This window comes from Podarcis tiliguerta (assembly GCF_965153285.1).
Source record: "Podarcis tiliguerta genome assembly, chromosome: 7".
NCBI classification, from domain to species: Eukaryota; Metazoa; Chordata; class Lepidosauria; order Squamata; family Lacertidae; genus Podarcis; species Podarcis tiliguerta.
This window is the reverse complement of record NC_139540.1, coordinates 77,433,886-77,458,373: the sequence shown is the minus strand read 5'-3', so window position 1 is coordinate 77,458,373 and position 24,488 is coordinate 77,433,886. Positions and strand designations below refer to the sequence as shown.

The 24,488-nt window shown below is 42.0% G+C and overlaps 1 protein-coding gene across 1 annotated transcript in view; it reads right to left on the bottom strand.

Moving 5' to 3' along the window:
* Positions 1-24,488, bottom strand: part of GABBR2 (gamma-aminobutyric acid type B receptor subunit 2) — a 294,647-nt gene that overhangs the window by 179,383 nt on the left and 90,776 nt on the right. Inside the window, exons 4-7 of the mRNA XM_083449337.1 lie at positions 17,013-17,114; positions 12,375-12,440; positions 10,877-11,077; positions 8,671-8,907 (exon numbers count right to left, since the gene is read on the bottom strand). Coding sequence (XP_083305463.1) covers positions 8,671-8,907; positions 10,877-11,077; positions 12,375-12,440; positions 17,013-17,114 — 606 coding nt within the window. The remainder of the gene's footprint in view (positions 1-8,670; positions 8,908-10,876; positions 11,078-12,374; positions 12,441-17,012; positions 17,115-24,488) is intronic.

Here is a 24,488-nt window from a genome sequence, read left to right as displayed (position 1 = left end):
CTTAACCGTCCAGGGGTCTTTTACCTTTTCCTATTTCATATATGTAATTGCCATAACTGCTTTTACTGTTAAATGGCTTCCGAGACAGTTTACAGGAAGTGGTTTATAAATAGATAAATTGATAAATAAAAAACATACAAGTGATCCCTGTTCCCATGTAGTAAAACAAAAAGAGCTCTTGTGGATCACACCAAAGGCTCATGTAGTCCAGCATTATACGTTCACAGTGGCCAATCAGATGTTTATGGGAAGCTTAAAAGCAGGGCATGGGTGCAACAGTATTAGTGATCCCCAGCAACTGGTATTTGACCAGAGGTCATGTGTATCCATAATGAACAGCATCCACAGACAGCCTTATTCTCCATGAGTTTGTACAATCCCCTTTCAGAGCTGTCTAAGTTGGCAGCCATTGCTACAATTTGCATTTGTGAATTCCAGTCTAACTATGAGCTGCACAAAAATCCTTATGATATGAACTGCAGCAGTTGCGTTGCATATCACCTCTTTCCAGCTAGTGGCCACCAAGAAGGGGGCAGAGATCCCTAGCACATGGTATATGGGTCTGCATATTATGGCTGGGATGAGGGTCATCTCCGCACAAGGAGACCACATTCAAATGCTCCCCCGTCATTAATTTACACAGATTATTATTCAGCATGTGTTTATTCTGCCTTCTAAATGAAAGATGATCTCTGAGGGGCCTTACAAATTTAATGTTCCAGCATATATTAAAACGATGAATGAAACAAACCCCACAGCCAAACCATAAAGACAGAAGTGGAAACTAGCAATGGCATTCCCTCATAGACGGTCCCAGAGACTGTCTTCAAAAGCACAAGGTGCTGAAATGCTAACAGACAGTGTGTGGCCTGAAGTTCCCCTCAGAAGAGATATGATGTCTAAGCATAAGGAAGAAGAAAACCACTGATGTCTTCTTCCTCTCAGGTGGTGAGAGCAACTTAGGAGACAACCAAGTCCAGTTTTCACCTGTTGGTATACTCTCAGGAGACTCCCTGACGAACGTTGATTACATTTTTTTATTATTTTTTTTTAATGTGCATTTATATAAACTTAGATGTACACCTCAAATATATAGTGCAGAATGGCTCTAAGGGTCAATGACCAGGTTAGTCTAATACATGCTGATACGGAAGGGGGGGGGCACGTCTTCTTCACCTCCTTCTTCGCTACAATATATCCATTTATTTCCAACTGTCAATGACAGAAGGGACTAAAATCTATAAATCATAGAAAATCAACGTACCAATTTGCTCAATTTCTCTAGAACTCCATGACACCTTCCCTGTCCTCCATAATCCCTCAAGCAAAGTGTTAAGACCCTAATCCTGTCAAATCACTCTGCCAAGCCTTGCCTCTGGGCAATGCCAGGTGGCAGACTATGCATACATGGACCATTGTCTTCTCATCACCTGGACTCAGGATGTGCTTATCTACGCATATCTCCAGCTCTGCATATTCCCCCCTCCCTCCTCCATATGTTAATCCTGTGGAACCCAGCCTCTTCTTAATATATTCATGATGTAATCTGTGTAACCCAACCTCTTCTTAATGTATTCATGATGTAACTGGGATGTATTTTGCACTGTATTCTGGGACATGGAGGGAAGTTTCAAAAGTTCATGTCACCCATTTCTCGCTGTTCAATCTCGCCTTGAACCTTGTTGCGCAATAAACATGGATCTTCTGCAGTTTGCTCCTCTCTGGCTGAACTCATTTTCCTCCGCAGGGACCCGCGGACTTAGTCCGACGAGCTGGGTGGCAGAGCAGCCTTGCACCCAGATTTTAGCGTAACAGATGGCGCCCCACGTGGGGCTGGAGGTTCTCCCGCGTTGCTGACCGGGGGCCCCGAAATCTTCAGCCGGCTCCGGGCCATTTTGCCTGGGAAGATCCTTTGGACCCCCGGCCATCTTCCGGGCGGTAATCGAAAGCCCCAGGAGTTCAGCCGGGGAGCAAAGAGGGATCCAGCCGGCTTATTCATCAATCCAGGGATCATAATTGAAGACGCGTGAGTATAAGGAAAAATCCAGTGCACTGGTGGGAAGGGGGTGGAAGTCTCCTGGCAACTGAATTCTCTGCCCTCCTCTCTATCGTTCTTCTCACCTTTCTCTTGGTCCGGTTAGTGAGAGAGACCGTGGACCGCCGCTCAACCCTAAAAGGGGGTTCTGAGCTCTATTCCTTTTTCTTAAAAACTCCAGCCAGCCGCACCAATTGGGAGCCCGAATGTAAGACGGAGAGACCCGACTTGAAAGACAGCCGACTCCCCGCAACGGGCATCCCAGTTGAAAGCAAGGGGTTGGAGCTCTCTTTCCGAACTTCCCTCAGCGCCCGGCAAGGGGGCAGGAAGGGGTCTGGCTTTCTGTCTCAATCCCAGCCGCACTGGTCAGTGCCACGTAACACGTGTATCGTGCGTGAGCCTGCTTCCAAAAGCAAGGGGGATTTTCGGTTCAAAACTCTATCCAGGGATCACCCGATCTGGCACCGCATGGTGCGGGCGTCCAGTAGGGCCCCTTTTCCTGAGATTGTGACGATAGGTAGGAGGTTGCCAGGAGGGATAGCCCAGGAGGATTGGGCAGGATCAGGCAGAGTGGAAAGGAACCCCAGGTTATTGAATAGTGAGTAAGGATAAGGATAAAAGGAAATAGGATAGTTAGAGCTCATTAAAAACCCCCATAGGAAGTTGCCAAGCAACAGGAGAAACCCCAAAATAAACCCCTATACAGGTTACCCCAAATCCTAATCAACCCCTCTCTTTCTCCCGTCCCTATCCCAGACACCCCCCCCAAAAAAGGAAAAACAACAAAAAAGCAACAACAGCAACGCATGCATATATAAAAAGGGGTACCCAGACAACCAAGCGTTGTGAGCCCTGCCAGTTTGATTAACTGGTGGTGTGTTTCAAAGGGCAAGGAGGCTCATAAAACCATGTGGGACCTTCCTACTAATTTCACTTAATGAAGCCAAAAAGGAAGCGGCCCAACTCCTTGCAATAACCAACTAAAGGATGAGAATATATATGTTTACATGTTGTCTGTTATATGTGTTGTCTGTTAATTCATATATGAGAATATGTATGTTTACATGTTGTCTGTTACATGTCGTCTGTTACGTGTGTTGTCTGTTCCTTCTGTCTCTGACAGACTGCCTTTCTTAAGGCTGCATAGTTTAAACTACAAGCTTGCTCCAAAATTTAAATCTAAGAAAGCCATGTTGGGCCTTATCAATCTTAAACAAGACAAAAAATGAGAATGAAGTGTGCAAATGGTTGTTATTTGAGAGAGGCTCCAAAAGAGAGTCTTCCTCCCAAGTGGTAAAATCCTGTATATGTGCTACTTGTGTTCTGAAAAGAGGATTACCCCACCTCCTTCCTAAGTGAGGAGGGTGATTTTAAGTCTAATGGTAAATGGTGTTTTGTTGTAACTTTTGAGTTTGTGAGTACACCTATGTTCCAGTCTATTTTGGAATGTGAAGTTAACCTAATGTTTCTGCTGCAAAAGCCTAGTTGAGCACAATTGCTCTCTCAAGCTAAAATGCAGTGTATGTATTAGATTAAGCATATTCCTATGAAAGTATGGTGTTCTTTCTAAGAATATCTGAGTCCAGTTTTAACTTTGATTTGGTTGGGCAGAAGAGTTATTGTAAGGCTCCTGATATCAGTCTCTATAAGACTTCCTGGTCTCTTTTCTTAGAAAATGCCCCCCCTTGTCTCATTCTATCTCTTTCAGGTTTTTTTCTTCTTACTTCTGTGCCAGGTAAATTTACTCCCAAGTAAGCTTCCTTTAAAGGAAACTGCAAAAGGGGGGGGGGGCATAGATTAGGCTTACTATTCCTCTGCAAGTTCAGGAAAATTGTTCACTTTTGTATTCCTTTTAAATCAAATCTATGGCTGTTTTAACTATCCTCTCCCTATCTTAGGAAAAACGTTCACTTCAATCTTCACTCAAACTAGCTTCAAGATCTGCTAAAAGGGTTCTGTATAAAGTTGGGTACTTTTATTTTCCTCTTCCTTAGTACATGGTAGGAGCATAGATGTTTCCTTTCCCAGTTGTAAATCTGTACTTAAATGTGTATGTCTCTTTGGTAGTACAAATCTTGCTGTGAAATCTTGCTGTGAACCCTATATTTTGGAGGGTTGGACTAGATGACCCCAGGGTCCCTTTCAACTCTCCCAATTTGTGGCTGTGTGGAAGGACATGTGTCTGCAAGCATTGGAGGGTAATTCTTAAATTCTAGTGTCGTGATGGAGTTTAAATCCAGCCTAGCTTTGCTCTTTAGTTTTAAAAGGTGAGAGGTGAAAGCCGTGATGTTTTGAAGCAGAACTGGTGAGGTCAGGCATTTAAGTGATTGCAGTATTTATCATTTTGTCTATTATTTAAAAATCAGACTTAAAAGTCTACTCAAAGTTTAAGCACATACAAATTCATAATCAAGCAGAATCAGCCTTTACCGTCCTGTAAATAAAGGGCAGGAAAATTTGTCTGCAAATGGTAATGCTGAAATGAATGAGAATATTAAGATCTTATGAATTCTGACTCTCTGGCCATTTTTCCCATATATAAGGGCGTGGCATTGTTCCGCGAATGACCAGAGGGAAATCACACAAAATGATAGCCCTTTCCTGTAAATAAAGGAAGCAATCATTTGCTTGGGCTGAAGGAAACATGATCCCTTAGAAAACTGCTAGCTTTGGTGAATACTTGCATTGCTGAGGTTTTTGTTTGTTTGTTTGTTTTAAAATCTAACCCTATATTTTTTAAATCTACTCCTTACCCTTCCCTTCCTTTATTCTAATTTAGCCAAAAGATGCAACATTTCAATGGTGTAAAATTTTTGCTGAAATATGAACTCTGCACATGCACAGAGGTTAGGTCAGCTTAAAAAAAAAAAGAGAGAGAGAGAGAGAGAGAGGAAGGGGGGGAGGAGGAGGAGTTTTTTTTTTTTTTTTTGAGAGTGTGGGCTGCAGGGAGAAACTCATCCAAATTCCCTTATAAAAACCTGGAACCATTGAGGAAAATCACCCTTAATGTGTCCTTTCCTCCAGGGGCTACGTAAGACAAAAGGGTTAAGTACTCGACCATCAAGGGTAAAGGGGTTTCCAAGTTTCAAATCTTAACATGCCAAATTCTTTTCACAGGTAAATATCAAAGCACTCCCACTGTGAGCTCCTCAGTAGTTTCCCCAATCTAACATGCAAAATTCTTTTCACAGTTTTCCCACTGAGTTTGTCTTTTATCTGGTTTTGTTTTGTAAATACTATATACCTATGCATTATAGGAACAGCCTTCCTGACAGAGATTTTCACAGGAAATAAAAATTTCCCTTTCAAACAGGATACTGAAGAGAATTCGGACCCACATAAGCAAAATGTTTAATAACTTGCCTATTGTGTTCAAATTAACAAAGGTTCTGTCCCTTCGTTTCTTGCACAGCCAAACTAAGTGAAGGAAATTAAATGTAAATGATTATAATATTTAAATCGATAAAAGGCTTTTAACTATGAGTTTGTATTCACAGCTTCCCAAGAAAGAAAATTTTAGAATATTCTCTCCCTTCTTGACTATTATCTTCCTCCTAAAAACAAAACAAAACAAAAAACAACTAATTATGTCTTCAGATCCCAACCCCCCAACCCCCTTTGCGGGCCTATTTCAAAGGATTTTTTTTTAAGCCAATGCCTCACAGTGGCCACAACAATTTCTTCCTATAAAAGACTTGAGAAACTGACTAACTGAATTTTGAGGAACATTTTATCTTTTGACTACAAACCAAGAAGGAAAGGACCTAGAAAGCTATAACATTTCAGCGACGTTTGGAAGGGCTGCTAACTTCCTCCCATTGACTCAAAGGCAGGCAAGAAATGCCCTGGTGCCCAAGTTTGGAAATACATGTAAAAGCAGCAAGAATTGTCTCAAGATCACATTATTGCCTCAAGATATGGTGTAGAATTAATAATTTGTATGTTTTGTGTATTATGTGTTATTATGATAGTGTGTTATCTCCACAAAGGGGGGACAAAATTTCTGTGTGTAATTGTTTCTGTATAATGTAGGGTACATAACTATGAACAACAGAGGGATATGGCTTACACCCCAAGTTTTTCATGGAGGATTCTCATATATTACATGCTTTCCGATAGAGCAGGCTATCTTTAGATTCCGGAAAGAGAGTACCTTTTACTATTTCTTTCTTTCTGTTCCAGAAAACTATTTCAAATCTCTTCTATGACTTCTCTGTATCTCTTGCAGATTCAGTACTGTCTTTAAGTAGCAATTGTTCTGTATTTATTTATTAATCTTGGGTTTCCCGTATAGCCGTGAAATTAATCTAACCACAACCAAGTATTATTCTTGGAACCATATTTTATCAGGTAGTTTTGAAGCAACACTCTTTTATTATTATTTGAGATGTTTTGATTAGAATGCCAAATGAAAATGGATGTAGATCACGTCCCGAATTTTATTTATTTATTTGAGGACACGACTACCATATGTGGAATAAGGTCCCTTCACTTTCCTTACATCTCCAACATATTATTACTATTATTGATAACAAGAAACGTGTATATGCCTTGATGTAGCAGGAATGGTCCCTTATAGAGTTAAATTGACTCATTTGGAGAAGTGCCCCTTTTAAGAATGGTTTTGTTTAACATATTGGCTTTGAAAAGTTGAGAACCATGGGGCAAGATAAATTCAAATTGGACTCTGTTAGAATTGGGCATGTGTATCCAGGCTGCAACTAGCTTTTGGTCCTTAAGAGCAAGCGAACAACTTTCCATGAGTGCAAGACCAGAGCCTGCAATAATAAAACCCCATTGAATGGCCAAGGCAAAGACGTTTCCCTCACGATATGTCCGAAACCTGTGCCAGCTATGATGAGTGACAGGCGACATGGTTAAATGGAAGCCCTGAGGGGATTCAACAGGATGTGTTACTATACCACTATGCCGGTGTGAGACCATAGAAGAGCTAGCTTGACACCTGAGAAACACACAAAAATGGCAAAGGACAAAACACCAACTGTATTTTTCAGTCAGTAGTGGACCTTCCTGCTAAATGTAAAGCATAGACACTATTGAGAAAATGTTTCTCCCAAGAGCTAGAATGACACAAGTAATTTAGTAACAAAATACAACAGATGTTCTTTTTAAGTAATATCCTATATCCAGCTATCTGCACTGCTATACTTGCAAATGACCGTAAGAGGCATGGCTTGCAAGTCCCTTTCAGGTTTGCATAAACCCACACATCTGGTACGGTTGATACCAAGTCATTATTTAGCGCATATCTATATAACACACGTACATTGTATTGCTCTGCGTTGCTCCCTCCTTCGCTGCCCTCTTCTACCTTCCCAGACTATGTCCAAATGTGGCAAATGGGGGAAGGGGAGTACGAGATCACCGAAATCTAGGGTGCGGAGAAAAGATTTGCAAGTTCTTACAGAACTTTAATGCAAATCTATCTCCGAATGGGGGACTGATACGGAAGGGGGGGGGCACGTCTTCTTCACCTCCTTCTTCGCTACAATATATCCATTTATTTCCAACTGTCAATGACAGAAGGGACTAAAATCTATAAATCATAGAAAATCAACGTACCAATTTGCTCAATTTCTCTAGAACTCCATGACACCTTCCCTGTCCTCCATAATCCCTCAAGCAAAGTGTTAAGACCCTAATCCTGTCAAATCACTCTGCCAAGCCTTGCCTCTGGGCAATGCCAGGTGGCAGACTATGCATACATGGACCATTGTCTTCTCATCACCTGGACTCAGGATGTGCTTATCTACGCATATCTCCAGCTCTGCATATTCCCCCCTCCCTCCTCCATATGTTAATCCTGTGGAACCCAGCCTCTTCTTAATATATTCATGATGTAATCTGTGTAACCCAACCTCTTCTTAATGTATTCATGATGTAACTGGGATGTATTTTGCACTGTATTCTGGGACATGGAGGGAAGTTTCAAAAGTTCATGTCACCCATTTCTCGCTGTTCAATCTCGCCTTGAACCTTGTTGCGCAATAAACATGGATCTTCTGCAGTTTGCTCCTCTCTGGCTGAACTCATTTTCCTCCGCAGGGACCCGCGGACTTAGTCCGACGAGCTGGGTGGCAGAGCAGCCTTGCACCCAGATTTTAGCGTAACAATGCTTACTGCCAATTAGTTTGGAAAAAGCAATCACCTGAGTTGCAGCTGGAGAAAACGACTCCCTAATTCTATATGCATCTTTTCAAACTGCAGTCTGCAACCCTCTAGCTCTGATCATTGACTCACAGAATTGTAGAGTTGGAAAGGACCATAGGCGTCATCTAGTCCAACCCCCAGCAATGCAGGAGTCTTCTGCCCAATGTGGGGTTAAAACGCACTACCCATCTGTTCCCTAACTTTCTAGAAAAGCCTAGGAGAAAACCCATACCCAGTTTCTCCCTAATACCCTGATTATCTTGACTGGGGGCAGATTTTCCCTGAAGGCCTTGCCGGAATAAACACCCACAAAGCAACAAAACTTTGATTCAGCACTCAAAATATTCTTTTCTGAAGTACTTTTCACAACAGACGTTTCTATTTCTAATAACCGGCAGCTGAAATAGCTCCCAGGAAAGAGACCGCTACCAGACTTCAGTTTAAAATAATGAAGGCAGGCTTACCGTTACACCAAAGAAGCTGGTCTGATTCATTGCATCTAGGAAAATTTTTCCAAGTTCTTTGTTGGTGTAGTTAAAGTCCTCAATTTTTTGGTTTCTGTTGGTGGCATTGAGAATCTTCATAGCTTGCTGAAGTGTTTTGGCAATTACCCAAATTCCATCATAAGCAAAGCCATGGAACTTACTTGGCTCAACATTCCCTCGCCTTTGATCATACTCCTCTTCATACTGCTGTGGTGTCTGTGTAAAAGAATACAAGGCCAGTTCAATGATCAGCATGTTAAAATCTGTGCCCAAAACGTCAAAAGCCATGGAAGCCCTTAAGAGGCCTGTGGAGCTCAAGAAATAATGAGAAGCATTTCAGGGCAGAAAAATACAATTTTATCATTCATCATGTAATATTGTGCCATCATGGCAACTAGTGACTCAGGTCACAGACCCACAATATGTTTAAAGCATATTTAAAGCATGTGGTTTCCTGAAAACAATTCTGGGAACTGTAGTTTGTCCCTCACAGGGATAAAGTACCCAGCACTCTTAACAAACTAGTTCCCAGGATTCTTTCAAAGACGCAATGTGCTTTGAAATTTATGATGTGGATGTAGACTTGCATTAAAAATGACTTGCCTAGACCTACCAAACTAAATTACTTGCACCTGGGTCCACTGAAATCAATAGGACAAGTTAGTAATGAAGGAAGTTCAAACTAAGTCTGGTTCCAAGCAATTATTCTTAAATCAGTTTTCTCCAAAATAATGATAACAAAGGCACACTTTTTTCAGAATGAAAATGGGGCACATGCTTTATTTTGGCACCCAAAACATACTTTCAGAATGTAAATGGGTAACCGAGGGAACAACCTCATGCTTCTCAGTGGCCTACTGTGGTGGGGGTAGTTCTTGATTTGAAGGAGATAAACCCATGGCAGTAACTCATGCAGCTCAATGGACACCCCTCCTCCAGGCAATTTTGCTCAATGGACACCCCTCCTCCAGGCAATTTTGCAGGGTCTCTCCACCAGGAGTGATTGAATGGTCCAATCATGCCAACTCCAGAAATGGCACAACACCGCAAGTTCTAAACTGGTTACATTAAGTGTAAAATAAGCAAGATCTTCCTCATGTTGTTTGGGGCACTGTTGCCATGGTGAAATTCATTTGCTAAACAGAGCTCAAAACAATTGTTTGTGTTTACTAACAGAAAACGATTTAATAATATCCATGCACCATTGAGGTGCATACGTACATGCTTTTATAAACAAGAGTCAACATGATTTTTCTCTCTCTTTCTCCCTCTCTTCAGGGTGAACCAAGACTGCTTCAACTTTTGCAGCGCCTCTGATAGAAGGTTTTCCAAAAATTACACCTGCTGATTTGAGTTGCCTTGCCTTGCCCCTCCCCTCTGCCTGTCTGAAGTGCAAAGGCTGTATTCCTGAGTCTTTTCTAATTCCTGGGTCCAACAAGGTTCCAATTGCTGGAGTGGCCAGGCCAGCCATTACTTAGGTTACATCCTAAGTATGGGTTGTTAAGGTAACAAAGGGGGAGAGAGTTGAGGTGTGTGAGGAGTTAGAAGCTAGAAGCAGGCAGAAGCCAGAGAGAGACAGAGCCATGCCTGATTTCTGGTGGAATCCAAAGCTGTGGCTATGGAAGAAGCAAGGCACTTTGGAGTGTTAATGCTGTGAGCCTCCCCACCCACTGTAGGCTCAGGCTGCATATATGTGTAAATAAACCATATATCCTACGGACACCAGAGTCTCAGCTGTCCCTCATTCCAAGGAAACCGAACTCTGGGTAAGTGCCTGGAACTCCTGGCCTCTCTGAGACTGGGGTGGTGTACAACAGTATTTTAAAGTGACGCATAATGCTAGAGGGGTTTTTGTGCTGAATATCTTTAGTATTTGACAGGGGGTTTTCCCCCTCCCAAAAAGCACCCTGAAGCACTTTGGACATCGCTGCTTCAGTTTGAAGCACCTCATGGAGATCCTGCTCTGTCAAGCCCTGAATCTAGCCAAAGCAGCCCTGCTGTGGTTCTTGATCCAAGACTCGTCAGAACCTTTTGCAAAATCCCATTAGAGGAACCATGCTCTACCCTTAAGCCCTGCTTTTGTGCTGCCACCTCAAGTTTTAAGACTGGGCTGTAAACCTACTATGACAGAAGTTTTTTGCGTGCTTTTATATGCTCCAAATGGTAAAAAGGAAATCAAACTCACCCTTCCTGAAATGGTTTTGATCGGTTTTGAACTGAGAGGTTCAAAATCCACTCCAATGTACCCTTCCATGGCGCCAAGAAGGTTCATGGTGAGACAGTGAGATGAGTTAAGCTTTGGAATAGCTTTTTCCCACCAGTGGCTCTGATACCACCCAGGAATGATCCACTGATATTTAGGGCCGAACATCTTTTCATTAAATGCCTACAGTGGAAACATAAAAGAGGGGAGAAAGAGTTACAACATATATAAAAATCTTGTAGAGGTTTAAATAATCTCAGCTATGATAGCCGCTCCTTAAAAATAAACACCGTTCTTGGGGGGAAACGAACCTAAAGGAACACACACATTTTAACAAGGGAGACCCTAAATATATACTTATACGTAACTTGGAATCTGTACTGGATACACAAGAAGATGCCATCAACTGAGGACTGCTATCATACAAACAACTTCATAATTAATATGCCTAATGCAGAAGCATTAAGAGCTTCTATATATAGACTTGATGGCCAAAAAGTAAACAAGAAGGAATGGGGCTCCAAAGTGAGAAAAAGAGCAAGACTGGAAGTCTGGTCCTTCTCAGTCACTCAAGCTGAGCCATATGGATAAAGATGGTTGTTAGTTGGGATCTGAAATACTCTCCCCTCCCACAGCATGGGATAGGGATTGTCTGAATGACAAGGAATGTTGGGAGGTACCATCTGGGGAACCCCTGGGGAAGCCTCAGAAGAGGGAGGCTCAGAGCCCAGGGAGTGGTGGTGGGACCCTGAGGACAGGTCCAAGGGTGAAGTGGGGTGGGAGGATGGCTGGATGCTGAAGAAGCTACAGGCTTTAGCAAACAAGATGAGCCAGGTGCAGAAAGCAGTGCAGACTCTGCAGATGAAGCAGAGGAGGAAGGAGCAGTCTGCAGAAGCAGCCCAGGAGCTTGCCATCCCTACTGTACTAAGCTCCCCTCCCCCTTTGCCTCCGAGGACACAGAGGGCTATGCCTGCAGCAGAACAAAGAACACAGTTCCCCCCCACCATTGTAGTTTAAGGCTGCTTGGGAAACTTCTGGCTGAGGAGGAGTCTCAGGGGGAGAAGAGCGCAGAGGCCTTCAGTCCTGGCAACTGCTTAATGGGAGCAAGTCCGGCTGGGAAGCATTGCCAATCTGTATGCCATTTACCTAAATAAAGAATTCAATACACTGAGTCTTGTATGCTGAGCTGCATCTGAGCCAGCGCTGACAGCATGCCACCCTCTCTCCTGGCATGTGTAGTTGCGTAGCTTCCTGCAAAATGGCCTGTCCATTTATTTCTAGCTAAGGCCCTCTCAAAGTCTTCTGCCTTGTCCAAAAGCCAACATGCCCTTCCATCCATCAGCTGGGAAAATTTATTGCTTTCCCTTCAATTGTCAAGGTGGCATACATAGAGTACCCAAGTTATCTCCCATCAAGGCATTGGCCAAACCCAACTCTGCAGAGATCCCCTCTTTTTCTCCCTCTCTTTTTATTTACTTACACAGCAGAATACTTTTGCTGCCATTTCCTCATTGAACTGGCCAAGGATAATTCGGACATCATTTCCCTGCAGAATACAATAAAAAGTGACGTATTAGTGAAATCACCACCATCTCCTCCTCTCACAGATCACAGGTGTGAGATAATTAGTAATTATTTAATAATAATCAGTAATTGTTTTTTATTGCCACCAGCTCATATACCATAAGGCACCGTAAAAAGCCTGAAATGACTAGCTCATCAAGAAAGTTTAAACAGCCACGTAGGCCTGCTCACATAAAATGGCTTTCAAAAGACACCTGAAAATAAAAAAAAAGTGAGGATAACTGCCAAATCTTTGCTGGAAGAGTATTTCACAACACAGGACTCACAACACTAAAAGCCTGACTTCTGGCAAAAGCCAATCAGGGTTCTGTAACATGGGGGGCAACCAACAGTGCTCTTTCAGATGAGTCTATTAATTAAGCTGAGGTCCAAAAGCTTATGTGGTCCATACAGCATCCTTTATAATGCCTTATATTACTGAAATGCTCTTTGTTTATAGAAAAAATTAATTGGTGCTTCATATTTTACACCAACAAGCACCTCCTGGGTAGTCTAGGATCCAGATATCACCAGAAGTGGCACCATGTGTTGAGGTAGAACCACAACCAACCAGCACCAGATTCGCTGCTGCTTAACCTGGACAAGGGTTGGGAAGCAATGAGTTTGGGGCTGTATGGCTGCACCGGTGGAGCAACCAGATTCAGCCCACCAGTGCAACAATGTGGACTATATATGTATGCTTTTCACTCGCAACAAAGGCACATTAGTCCTAGGTATAAATATTTTTAATCTCCCACCAAATCGCAATCCAGTTGGGATTCTAACCCAGTCAAGTCACAAGACTTAACAGGAGTCAGACCCTTGGAAGGATTTCAAAACCTTCAAAAGATGTTTCAGAGGCACCAAGGCAATTCATGGGAACAGAGCTTTAGCTTTCTTGCTATCCCCACAGGGGATCAAATGCTTATCACAATTTTACTGATAAATCATTTGTTTGTTTGTTAAAACTATTAATAATCTGTCCTTCACTGGGAGATGCTAGGCAGCAGATACACACAAACCAAACCCAAAATTAAACAGTAAAATAAAAATACTGTAAAAAACAAAATACAGAATTCAATTACAACTGAAACCAGCAGCAGAAACAAAAATTCAGCTACCCAATGCACATCCCCTCTCGCGGAAAGCCTAGGCGAAGAGGCGTGACTTCACCTGCCAAGGAAAATGACACCAATGGCATGGTAAGAAACACCTCGGAGGGGAGGAGACAGTGAAACTCTTAAGCTGAATTCTGAGCAGTGTCTGGTATAGCCAAGTTCACCCTTAAAAGAAGATACAGAAAGGGCAAGATGAAAATATTTTGAAATGCCAAGACATTGCTGAGTGCGAAAGTATCTTTGCACCGCTTTTGGGGGTGGTTTTTTTAGAGATAAATTGTTGCTCGTGTGGATAGTGTGCTAAGCAGCCATCCTGTATTTTACTAAACTTTTCTTTTTTTAAATTATCAAAATGTTTCAAAAATGTCTGCAGGCACAAGGGAGTGGAAAAGACGGACACAGTGCAGGGGCTGCCATGATGGTCTCTTCAAAATGATCACTTCTGTATTTTCATCAGCGCTGGCTATCCTTCTTGGGAACGAGTTGTCAGGACAGGTCGTTGTCCTCTTCAGATCACCACACAAACGCTTCTTGTTCTTTTATAACTTTTTATTGCGTATTAACAAAACAATCTTATAAACAGTTCTTAACTATTCTTCCTCAGAGCCACTTATTTCAGATACCTTCTGAGCTCTGCTTCTCCGTGACCAGCCACCCTCAAAATGGCGAAGGCGCCTCTCCCTTTGTTTTCCCGCTCTTTTTTCTAACCTCCTGGCTAGAGCTGGCCTGTATCTCCTCTCCTCCGAATCTGAGCTAGAACTTAACTTTCACAACTTTCCTGTGAACAGCCAGTCCCTCCCTGTTGTTCCTCTTGCTCCCTTCTATTAGATTCACTGCTCTCCTCCCCCCCTTGGGGAATGCTTTCTCCCTCTGATAAACTGAAAACTTCTAACTCTTCCCTGACACGAGTCTGGTTTTTCTAGGAAACAGCTTGGGGGAAACCCTGAATAATGAATTTCAGCAGAGACCAAGGCAAGAGACCAAAAATTAAAGTGCAAAGGGTAACGAGAGCTCAATAACAATGTCTCAAAATCTCTAGAAAGCTTCAAGCGATGGTTTTGTTTTGCTTTCTTTGTAATAGTAGTGCCATCAGCATCTTTTTGCTGCCCATGGCAGCTATTGTGTGCCAGCGCCCACGACACTTTTATCAAGATCTGAGTACCAGTAACTCAATTTTTACTAAAGAAAGTCCTGGTATACACACACAAAAAGGTGGCAGTCTTTGGTTTCCATTGTTAAATTTCTCCATCCATTCCCTGTGCAAATGAAGTTCAGGGCGCTTGATTAGAAAGTAAAAATAATTAAAAATAAAAATATTAAAAATATTAATATTTTTAATATTAAAAATAAAATAAAAACAAGAAGCAAGATATCAAGGACTGAATCTTTGACACTAGAATGAATTACTTTTAAAAAAAACACCCCGTATGGTCACTGAAAAACATGCATTTCATCAGATTTTTGAGAAGCACACACTGCATCTAATGCATTAATGTCTGGTTTTGCTGAGGAGACCAGAATATAAAAAGATAGAAAGATGGGCATTAAGAATTTAGATGTGTATGCCCTACTTTTTATCTGCAGCAATTCACACAGAAGGTATGAAGTGTCAATCAACTGCAATAGCATCTGCTTCCTAGCAGGGAACCTTTATCTCCTACTACTTTTGGTCAGTCCTGAAGGGCTAATGTAATAAACATGAAAATTATAATCTACTGTTCAGCATCTAGGCAGCATACATCATAAAGAGAGATAATGGCAGAGATGCGGGCAAGAGCCAACAGCAGAGCGAAAATCTCACGCACAGAAGGCTGCATTCAACTAAAGCAAATAACATAAGTTCATTTATTTCCAGTGGCTTTACTCTGATTATTAGTTAGTTGGATACTAGAGGGGAGAAACATTAGTAAAGTTAACAAATCACACAAGTGCAATCACCCATTTTTAGTTTTCTCGTGCAAAGTGGGATTTTACTGTTACTTCTTGTGGAAAGGGGGAAATAGTTTGCACACTGGTACGTGGGTCAAGGTCCACATGCATTTACCTCTAGGCTCATCTTGCCCCACATGTGCACACATTCATCACAGCATGTATATGTTGGATACATATTGTCACACACAGAGAATCATAGAATTGTAGAGTTGGAAGGGAGCACAAGTCCAGCCCCCTGCAAATGCCCACTCTTTTGCCCAACGTGGGACTTGAACCCACAACCCAGAAACTGAAAGTCTCATGCTTTACCAACTAAGCCACTTACCGTATTTTTCGCTCTATAAGACGCACCCAGCCATAGGACGCACCTAGTTTTAGAGGAGGAGAACAAGAAAAAAAAATTCTCTCCCTCTCTGCGCAGCGCCCCTTCTGCGAAGGGGCAGGAGAAACGGAGCCCCTTCCATTTCTCCTCCCGCTTCACTGAAGGGGCGCTGCGCAGCTTTCCCTCTCTGCGCAGCGCCCCTTCAGTGAAGCAAAGCCAGGAGAGCAAGAGGGGTCGGTGCGCACTGATCCCTCTTGCTCTCCTGGCTTCAGGGATAGCCGCCCGAAGCATCTGGAGCCCAGCGGGAGCGCTCTGGAGGCTTCGCGTTGCTTTCTCTGAAGCCATGGAGCCTGCATTCGCTCCATAAGACGCACACACATTTCCCCTTACTTTTTAGGAGGGGGAAGTGCGTCTTATAGAGCAAAAATATACGGTACTTTATAAGGTAGAACCAGCTCATGTTTCTGGCACATGTGTTTATATATTAAGCCAATACTATAAAGCAAGGACCAATGCGTTTCCCACTTTCGCCAAAAATGTGAAATTTATCAATGAACTCATAGATATTTCCCTCCCTTAGTTAGCAGCAGGAGCCCTATGCCTAAATGGCACTCTATATTACAAATGACTAGCTTAGTTCTATTAATTTTAGCAGGTCTTCGTTGTGTAAGACCAGCATTAGATACATCCCTATTTTTTTCCTATTTGACACTCAGTTGGTAACTTAGATGAACAATTTTAGAAAGAACGTACCTAAGGGTGAGAGACTGCAGCATTCACAGCTTTTCTACTTTGCCCCATCTGACTCTGCTAGTGCATTTTAAAATGAGCCAAAACCGCTTTTAACACATCCAGTATTATATTACCTCCAATATTAATTCTTGCACCCTGCAATGCCCAATCTTTTGCCCAACGTGGGACTGGAACCCACAACCCAGAAACTGAAAGTCTCATGCTTTACCGACTAAGCCACTTACCGTATTTTTTGCTCTATAAGACACACCCAGCCATAAGACGCACCTAGTTTTAGAGGAGGAGAACAAGAAAAAAAATATTCTCTCCCTCTCTTCTTTATAACAAACAGCACTGCATGGATAATTTATCAGCAAAATGCCAATTCTATTGCCAATGATTATTTCATTTTCTACTGCCCAGTTTGCTTCTTAATAATAGCTGCACCCACCTTGAGTTTTTTGACACTTGTGCAGGGATCATTAGAGAAACTCTCTGTGTCTGAGATTTCAATATCTTCCCCATACAGGACACCAGTCAGATCATTCCGTACCTGTTGCAGGTTGGGGAAAAAGGCAAAAATGAATTCATTGGTACCCACCACTGAAAACACCGCTGTCTCGCAACACCATAGCATGATTCAAACAGATGCGAAGTTAGTCACCCTTCCGTACAGGTGTTATATTAAATCATATGGAGTGTGGGAGTGGGGATTTCCTGACAAGCATTCCAGGTTTGAGACTGTAATATCTGCTACACTGAAAATAACATGCTATGCTGTTACAGACAAGCATACAAGAAAGCAGCTCCTCTTCAATCTGCAAGACCCTGATTGACTCCTAAAACCTAGACACAATTCTTGAACCCCCTGAAATGCAACATGAAGCTGGATCTTACAATGTGAACATTCTTTGTAAAGTTTCCTCACATTTTTTAATACATCCAAACGGATGCCAATACTTCCTTTTCTGTTGTAGGCATGTATAGCACCATGAGCAATCTTCTCACTAAATACACAGATGCATTCTTTTTAAATTAGCAACAATAATAGAATAAACTGGAAGTCAAAGAGAGTATAAACTACTTGTAATGGTGCTGTTCAAGCCTTGCTACTCAAAACTGTGAATGTATTTATTTTATAAAAGCACAGAATCACAACAGAAGAAATAAAACAATTTGTAATGTTCAGAAATTTCATTCTACAATCTCACACACACCATGTTTATATAAATGTAGGTAGTGTCTCTTAAACGTGAAAGCAGAAAGAAATGCACTTTGCACCCTGTTAGCTGACTTTTGATGGAAGTTGATATTGACATGTGAACTCTGACCATCTCAGGAAAAAAATTTGATGTAAGCCGGTGAATGTTAATAATAATAATATCAGTATACACTTGGATGTCTGGAAAACACTGAAATATACAGCTGTTTGGGGCCATTCACAAAATTTCTCTGGGATTATTAGCACCCAAACATCAATACAGTGGTACTTCAGGTTACATACACTTCAGGTTACAATCACTTCAGGTTACAGACTCTGCTAACCCAGAAATAGTGCTTCAGGTTAAGAACTTTGCTTCAGGATGAGAACAGAAATCGTGCTCCGGCAGCGCGGCAGCAGCAGGAGGCCCCATTAGCTAAAGTGGTGCTTCAGGTTAAGAACAGTTTCAGGTTAAGTACGGACCTCCGGAACGAATTAAGTACTTAACCTGAGGTACTGTATTGAATTTCTGAGATCCACTTTCTCCAGGGTCCCAATTCCATGACATGACTCCCAATCTAACAGCAGTGAATAAAACCTCTATTTTCCTGTCAACATGCAAGAAGGGCAATCAGGAACTTTGACAATCAACAGCAGAGTAACCAACCCTCCCTTTCAAAGAACTTACTGGCATATTCACCTGAAATTGATACCACATTGTATCCCAAAAGTTCCCACATAAACAAAACCACCTTATAGTCCAAGGTATGGCAATTGAATGGCGGTCTGAATCCCCGTGGCGGGGTGAGCCCCTGTCGTTCGGTCCCTGCTCCTGCCCACCTAGCAGTTTGAAAGCACCCCTAAGTGCAAGTAGATAAATAGGTACCGCTTTATAGCGGGAAGGTAAACGGCGTTTCTGTGTGCTGCGCTGGTGCTGGCTCGACAGAGCAGCTTCGTCACGCTGGCCATGTGACCCGGAAGTGTCTTTGGACAGCGCTGGCTCCCGGCCTCTTAAGCGAGATGAGCGCGCAACCCTAGAATCGGACACAACTGGCCCGTACGGGCAGGGGTACCTTTACCTTTACCTATAGCAATGACACACTTTTATTACTAGGGAAGCAGCAGCAGGAAAAAAACTAATTAATTTGTTGGAATGCGCTGCAATGCAAAAGAAGTATTTCCATCATTTCTTCAATAAAGGATCAAAGACTCAGCTTTGGAACAAAAGAAAAATTAAATCCACAGTCAACCAGCTAGACAGTAAAGATGTTATGTGTTCTGAAAACAATGGCAAGAAAATTGGAGACAGAAGCATTTGCAAAACGCAGAAAGAGCAAAGAGCAGCTGCTAGAGCTTTGACAAACTGGACAGAATCAAAATAATATTTTGAAGAAAAGGGACAGGACAAGACAAGAAGTGAGAGGCCATAAACGCAAGTATCAGTTCTAATATTTTTTTCATTCTAAAAACATTCCAGGGTAGAGGGCCCTGGCATACCAGCCTCTGCTGCAATGTCAAGTTCTTCTTGGAAAACAAGTGAATGTCTGCTTAGCTAACATGCCCACAATAGTACAATCTGTGCACAGCTCTGTTCCAGTATTTCCACTGTTGCAGAATCAGTTCTATTCATCACTACTGAAATCTGGTCTCCAACTCATACTGGATCCAAAAAGCTACAAAATGACATTAGCATACAATGGCAAATTCATGATAGGCCCTGCCGCCACTGCCACCCCTACAAAACTGACAGGGAGCTTTCTGACACCACTCTCTAAGTGACTACCAGAAAGTCAGCCTAAAACCAGAAAAACGGCCTCAAAACACACCCTTGTCCATTGTGAGGATTTCGAGGTATGGAATAATCTGTTCCCCCAGTCATGCTAGTTCATGCAACCACAACTTCTGAATGCGTATTTTTCAGGTAACTGGTGCTCAGAATCAACGTGTGACCCATCAAAGCACTATAACACCTGGGAAATAAGGATGCCTTGAAGTTGTTTTCATGATCCTCACAGTGTTGTTGGGTTAGGGCTTGGGTTGGAAGGCTCTGATGCTGGAAGAGGAGGAGGAGGAAGAAACAGAAGGGAGATGGTGGGAACCTAGGTTGGAGCTGGGTGCACCTCCCTCTTCAACCCCCAAATTCAGCTGCTTTGGAAGGGGAAGGTGGGTTGTCGCCTCTCCCCTCTGTCCTTTCTGTGGAGCAGAGACCTCAGTGAAGGTTGGGAAGAGCTTCGATCAGTTGAGGAGGGAAGATGAACAGAAGATAGCCAACACTAAACAAGACCCAAAACAGGAGGGTGCAGCGTTGTCCACTACAACTAGGTGCGGTCTTCACAGATGGAAGAGCACACATGCAATCTTGACATTCCCAAAAGGCAAGAGAGTATATCACAAGTGAACATGCCCTGTCTTTAAAAGCTGGTGGAAGGGGTGGTGAAACTTCTTGGGACACCTTCATTGCTTCCATCTGTTTCTGAACTTCTTACTCTTCTCCAGAACTCCTGTATCATGACTCCTCCTGACCTGTAACTTGCCTGATTAAGAACGTTTCTGACTTACAAGGAAGAGCCTCTGTCTGTGTGCTTTGGGTGGGAGATAGGACATCCTACCATAGCTGGAGAAGTGCCCCTTATTGTGAGAGATGAAAACAGCAGCCTCTCCTCCAACACCAAATAGTTCTAAAGGCTTACACGCTCTTTGCAAACGAAAGCTCCAGATAGTCACCACAAAGAGGGTTCAGGTTTTGCTAACTTCAGGATAGTCATTAACCAGCTTATCTCTTATGTAGTTTCTCAATTAAAATTATTTATCAGTTATTATTAATTCAGTTTTGTGTGCCATATATATATATATATATATATATATGCACGCCAGCCTAGCAGGACCATCATTTCTGCACCTAGTAAGCTTGCCAAAGGGGCATGGCTCTAATAGAAGTTACGTAGGTATAATGAATGGTGATAAAATGGCTCACTTGTTGATAACTTGCTAGTAATTAGCCTACATTAGCAACACTAATGATTCCATATGAAAGCTAAAGCATTTCTCCAACAGCTAATGTTTATACTGCTAGTTCTAAGCTAAAATCCACAATTCCAATAACATTTCCAATAACATATGATAATATGTTTCATCATATTATCAGTGACTCCCCAGTGAACCAAAGCTGCATGTAAGTACTGCTGGATAAATCCTTTGTTGCTGGAGTATATATATATATATATATAGAGAGAGAGAGAGAGAGAGAGAGAGATGTATGTATGAATGAGGGGGGGGGAGGGCATAATCCCACCAGATGTTGATCATCAGAGATTCATAATGAATGAGAACTGGCCAGAGCAGATGGCTCATACAATCATAAATTTGCTGAGGTTTTCTCCATTAATGATTCCTATGCAAAGTTATTTTCTTTAAGAAAGAAAGAAAGAAAGAAAGAAAGAAAGAAAGAAAGAAAGAAAGAAATGTTTTCTGCCAGATTCCTCAATTTTATTGAAGAAATAAATCTAAAACAATGACTCTTTAAAAATGTATACACATCTGAGAGGAAGGGATTATAGTTTCTGGGATTAATAAAGAAGTATGTCAGTAGGAAGGGTGCTTTGAATCTAAAATTGTAAGCAAGCAAATTTGTATTTTCGGGCATGTGACTTTCTATAATTACAGTGCATGATAAAGGCCTAGAACTATAAGCACTGTCTATTGTCTATACGCAAAGAGCTAAGATATAAAAATAGAAATGCTGGATCAGATTTTTTACTTTATTACAAAAAGAGAGGCACTGACGTCAACAGGATTGCAAAGTAGTGACACAGAATGGCACAGTCGTTGGGCGTAGACCCAGGGCGGCAGAGAACACAGTGGTGCCCCAGATGGAAAAGAATCAACAAGAAATATAGAGGGAGCACTGGATTTTTCAAAACCTGTCAGCAGCAGAAGATTACATACAAGAGAAAAGAATCACATAAAGGGGAGATGGGGGGGGATGGATACAACAAAAGATATTTTTACATGTATAGAGACTGAATTAACTATATATTTTTTTAAAGAAATCTTAGTTCATCAGTATAAATACAGCACAAAGCCAGACATAGACGTTCTAAGTACAGGGATCAGTTATGAGCTTGGTCTTATTCTTTTTATCTGACAAAAAGAGTCTTTGAAGTTTTTTTATCTGTTAACATCTTTGAAGTTCAGTGTTCTATTTAAAGAACAACCTGTAAACCAGGCACATAAAAAAAAAAAATCCAGAGAGTCAGTGATTCCAATGTGTGGAGCAAACAGAACACAGTGAAGACGGCTTTTGCTTTCACTGCCATTCTTGAAATTAAAATAAGCTGGCATTTGGGGATCCAAACAATGGTGTCTCTGCTTAAAGTATACACCGCATGATCCATTATCTACATCCAAGTCCTACAATACAATGATAGTTACTCTGTTCTGCAAGGAGGAATGCACTAAAGGACTTCAGGGATTTCTCAAGCTCCATACACGACCACATGAAGTAGGAAGATACAAATAACAAAGAATTCACAAACCTCGGGCTTATTTTAATTCTCCTAAAAGGTAAAGGTAAAGGGACCCCTGACCATTAGGTCCAGTCGTGACCGACTCTGGGGTTGCGGCGCTCATCTCGCTTTACAGGCCAAGGGAGCCGGCGTACAGCTTCCGGGTCATGTGGCCAGCATGACTAAGCAGCTTCTGGCGAATCAGAGCAGCGCACGGAAACACTGTTTACCTTCCCGCCGGAGCAGTTCCTATTTATCTACTTGCACTTTGACATGCTTTCAAACTGCTAGGTTGGCAGGAGCAGGGACTGAGCAACAGGAGCTCACCCCGTCGTGGGGATTCGAACCGCCGACCTTCTGATCAGCAAGTCCTAGGCTCTGTGGTTTAACGCATTGAAGCTCTTTACAAACTAGTGAGATATGGCTGATATAGCCAAAGCCTGTTAGCAACTGGGCAGCTACATTTTGCACTAGGTTAAGTTTCCTGGATATTTTCAAAAGCAGACACATATTAAACAAAGTACAGTAGACTAAATCTGGAGGTTACCAGAGCATGAATAATTGTGCCATGGCTAATTCTGTACTGAATCCAGCCAAATCCACTAGGTGTAATATAATCATTTCTGCATAACATGATAGCCCATTTTTAAATGGAAAAGATGACATCCAGAGAGGGGTGATCGGAAAACATTTTCCAATAGTGTTACTTCCCTACTTCAGATATTGACACAAACACATATTCATACACATAGTCATGTACATATGTACATACATGTTTACAAATATAGTTATTAAATTATGTAAGATGCCTTGAAACCAGCTCCCTAGTTGACAAGATATTATAGTTGCAGCTGAAATCAGGGCTCTAATACTTTCTTCATCAGAACTTTGCAGTTACCTCATTTACCCCATGGCATGACACTTATTTTTTCCTTTTTTTTAACACCCCCCCCCCCAAAATCCTTTGAACTTTGTGGTTCTAAGAACAGTATTTAACTGATGACAACATCTGCAACAGGAACTTACCAGTTCCTGCAAAAATGTTTAAACTATCCCAACCATCCTTTGTGTGCAAGAAAAGCTTACCCCCCTCCCCCCAGAAGGACTATTTGAATTGAAGAAATGGCTAATGGAAGGAATGGTTATCCTTGCTGCAAACTACCCAAGTGGCTTTCCTCCTGCATGGGTTTCTATACCTAATTTTTGGATCCAGCTTCATCTTACAGAATTTCAAAGCATTTTACATAAACTCACTTCCTTGACCTCAACTTCAGTTACGATCCATGGACTGTAAACTAGGGAGCTGTTCATGGTGCTGAAGGTAGGCATTTTTCAAGCAAAGATGTCCTGGTTTCCACCTCTTGCTTGTCAAAGTGCAAGTAGATAAATAGCAACCCCAGAGTCGGCCACGACTGGACCTAATGGTCAGGAGTCCCTTTACCTTTATCAGCCATATCTCACTAGTTCGTAAAGAGCTTCAATGCTCACCACTTCATTTCTGGGCACGATCAGAATTGCTGGTGCTCACCTGTAAAGCCCTAAACGGTTAACAATTCATTTGTATTTTATTCTGTTACCCACTTTGACTTTAGGAAAAGTGGGATGGAAATACATAAACAAACAAAAGAAAGAACCACACCTCCTGGCAACTCTCCTCGCAAGGCAGAAAGGAAAGGCTTAGGTTTTTTTAATGGGGAACATTCTGTAGAATACAATGCTTGTAAAGGAACAATGAGATCTACACAAAACGAATAAGAAGGTGGGTTGCTGGCATGTAAGAATTAGAAATGGTTCAAAGAAACTTCTATGTCAAGCACTGGAGGGAAGCCAAGGATACAGAGCAGACAAAGACATGCTCCAGGAATGCTGTAATGAAAAAACCCTTCATAAACGCAAAACTATAATTAGACACCCAAAAAGGGAATTTGAAGAGCAGCTTCTTAGACAAAAGGAAAAATGTAAAGTACCTAAAGAAGCAGGAAGTCTGCAGAGTCAAGACTGATTCATTCACCAGCAAAGCAGCATGGGGGCTGTTTCCATGTGTCTAGAGCCCCATGGTATTCCGGCCTCATCTTTAGGAGGATACCAGAATACAGAGCAATCGCCATCACTTTCTTACTCACACTTGAATAGCACAGGGTTCTCTTGGCTTTTATTTACCTTAATTGTTAAATGATGGGGCTTTTTAAAGGGGCTCTGATGACTAGAAGCTGCTTGCTTA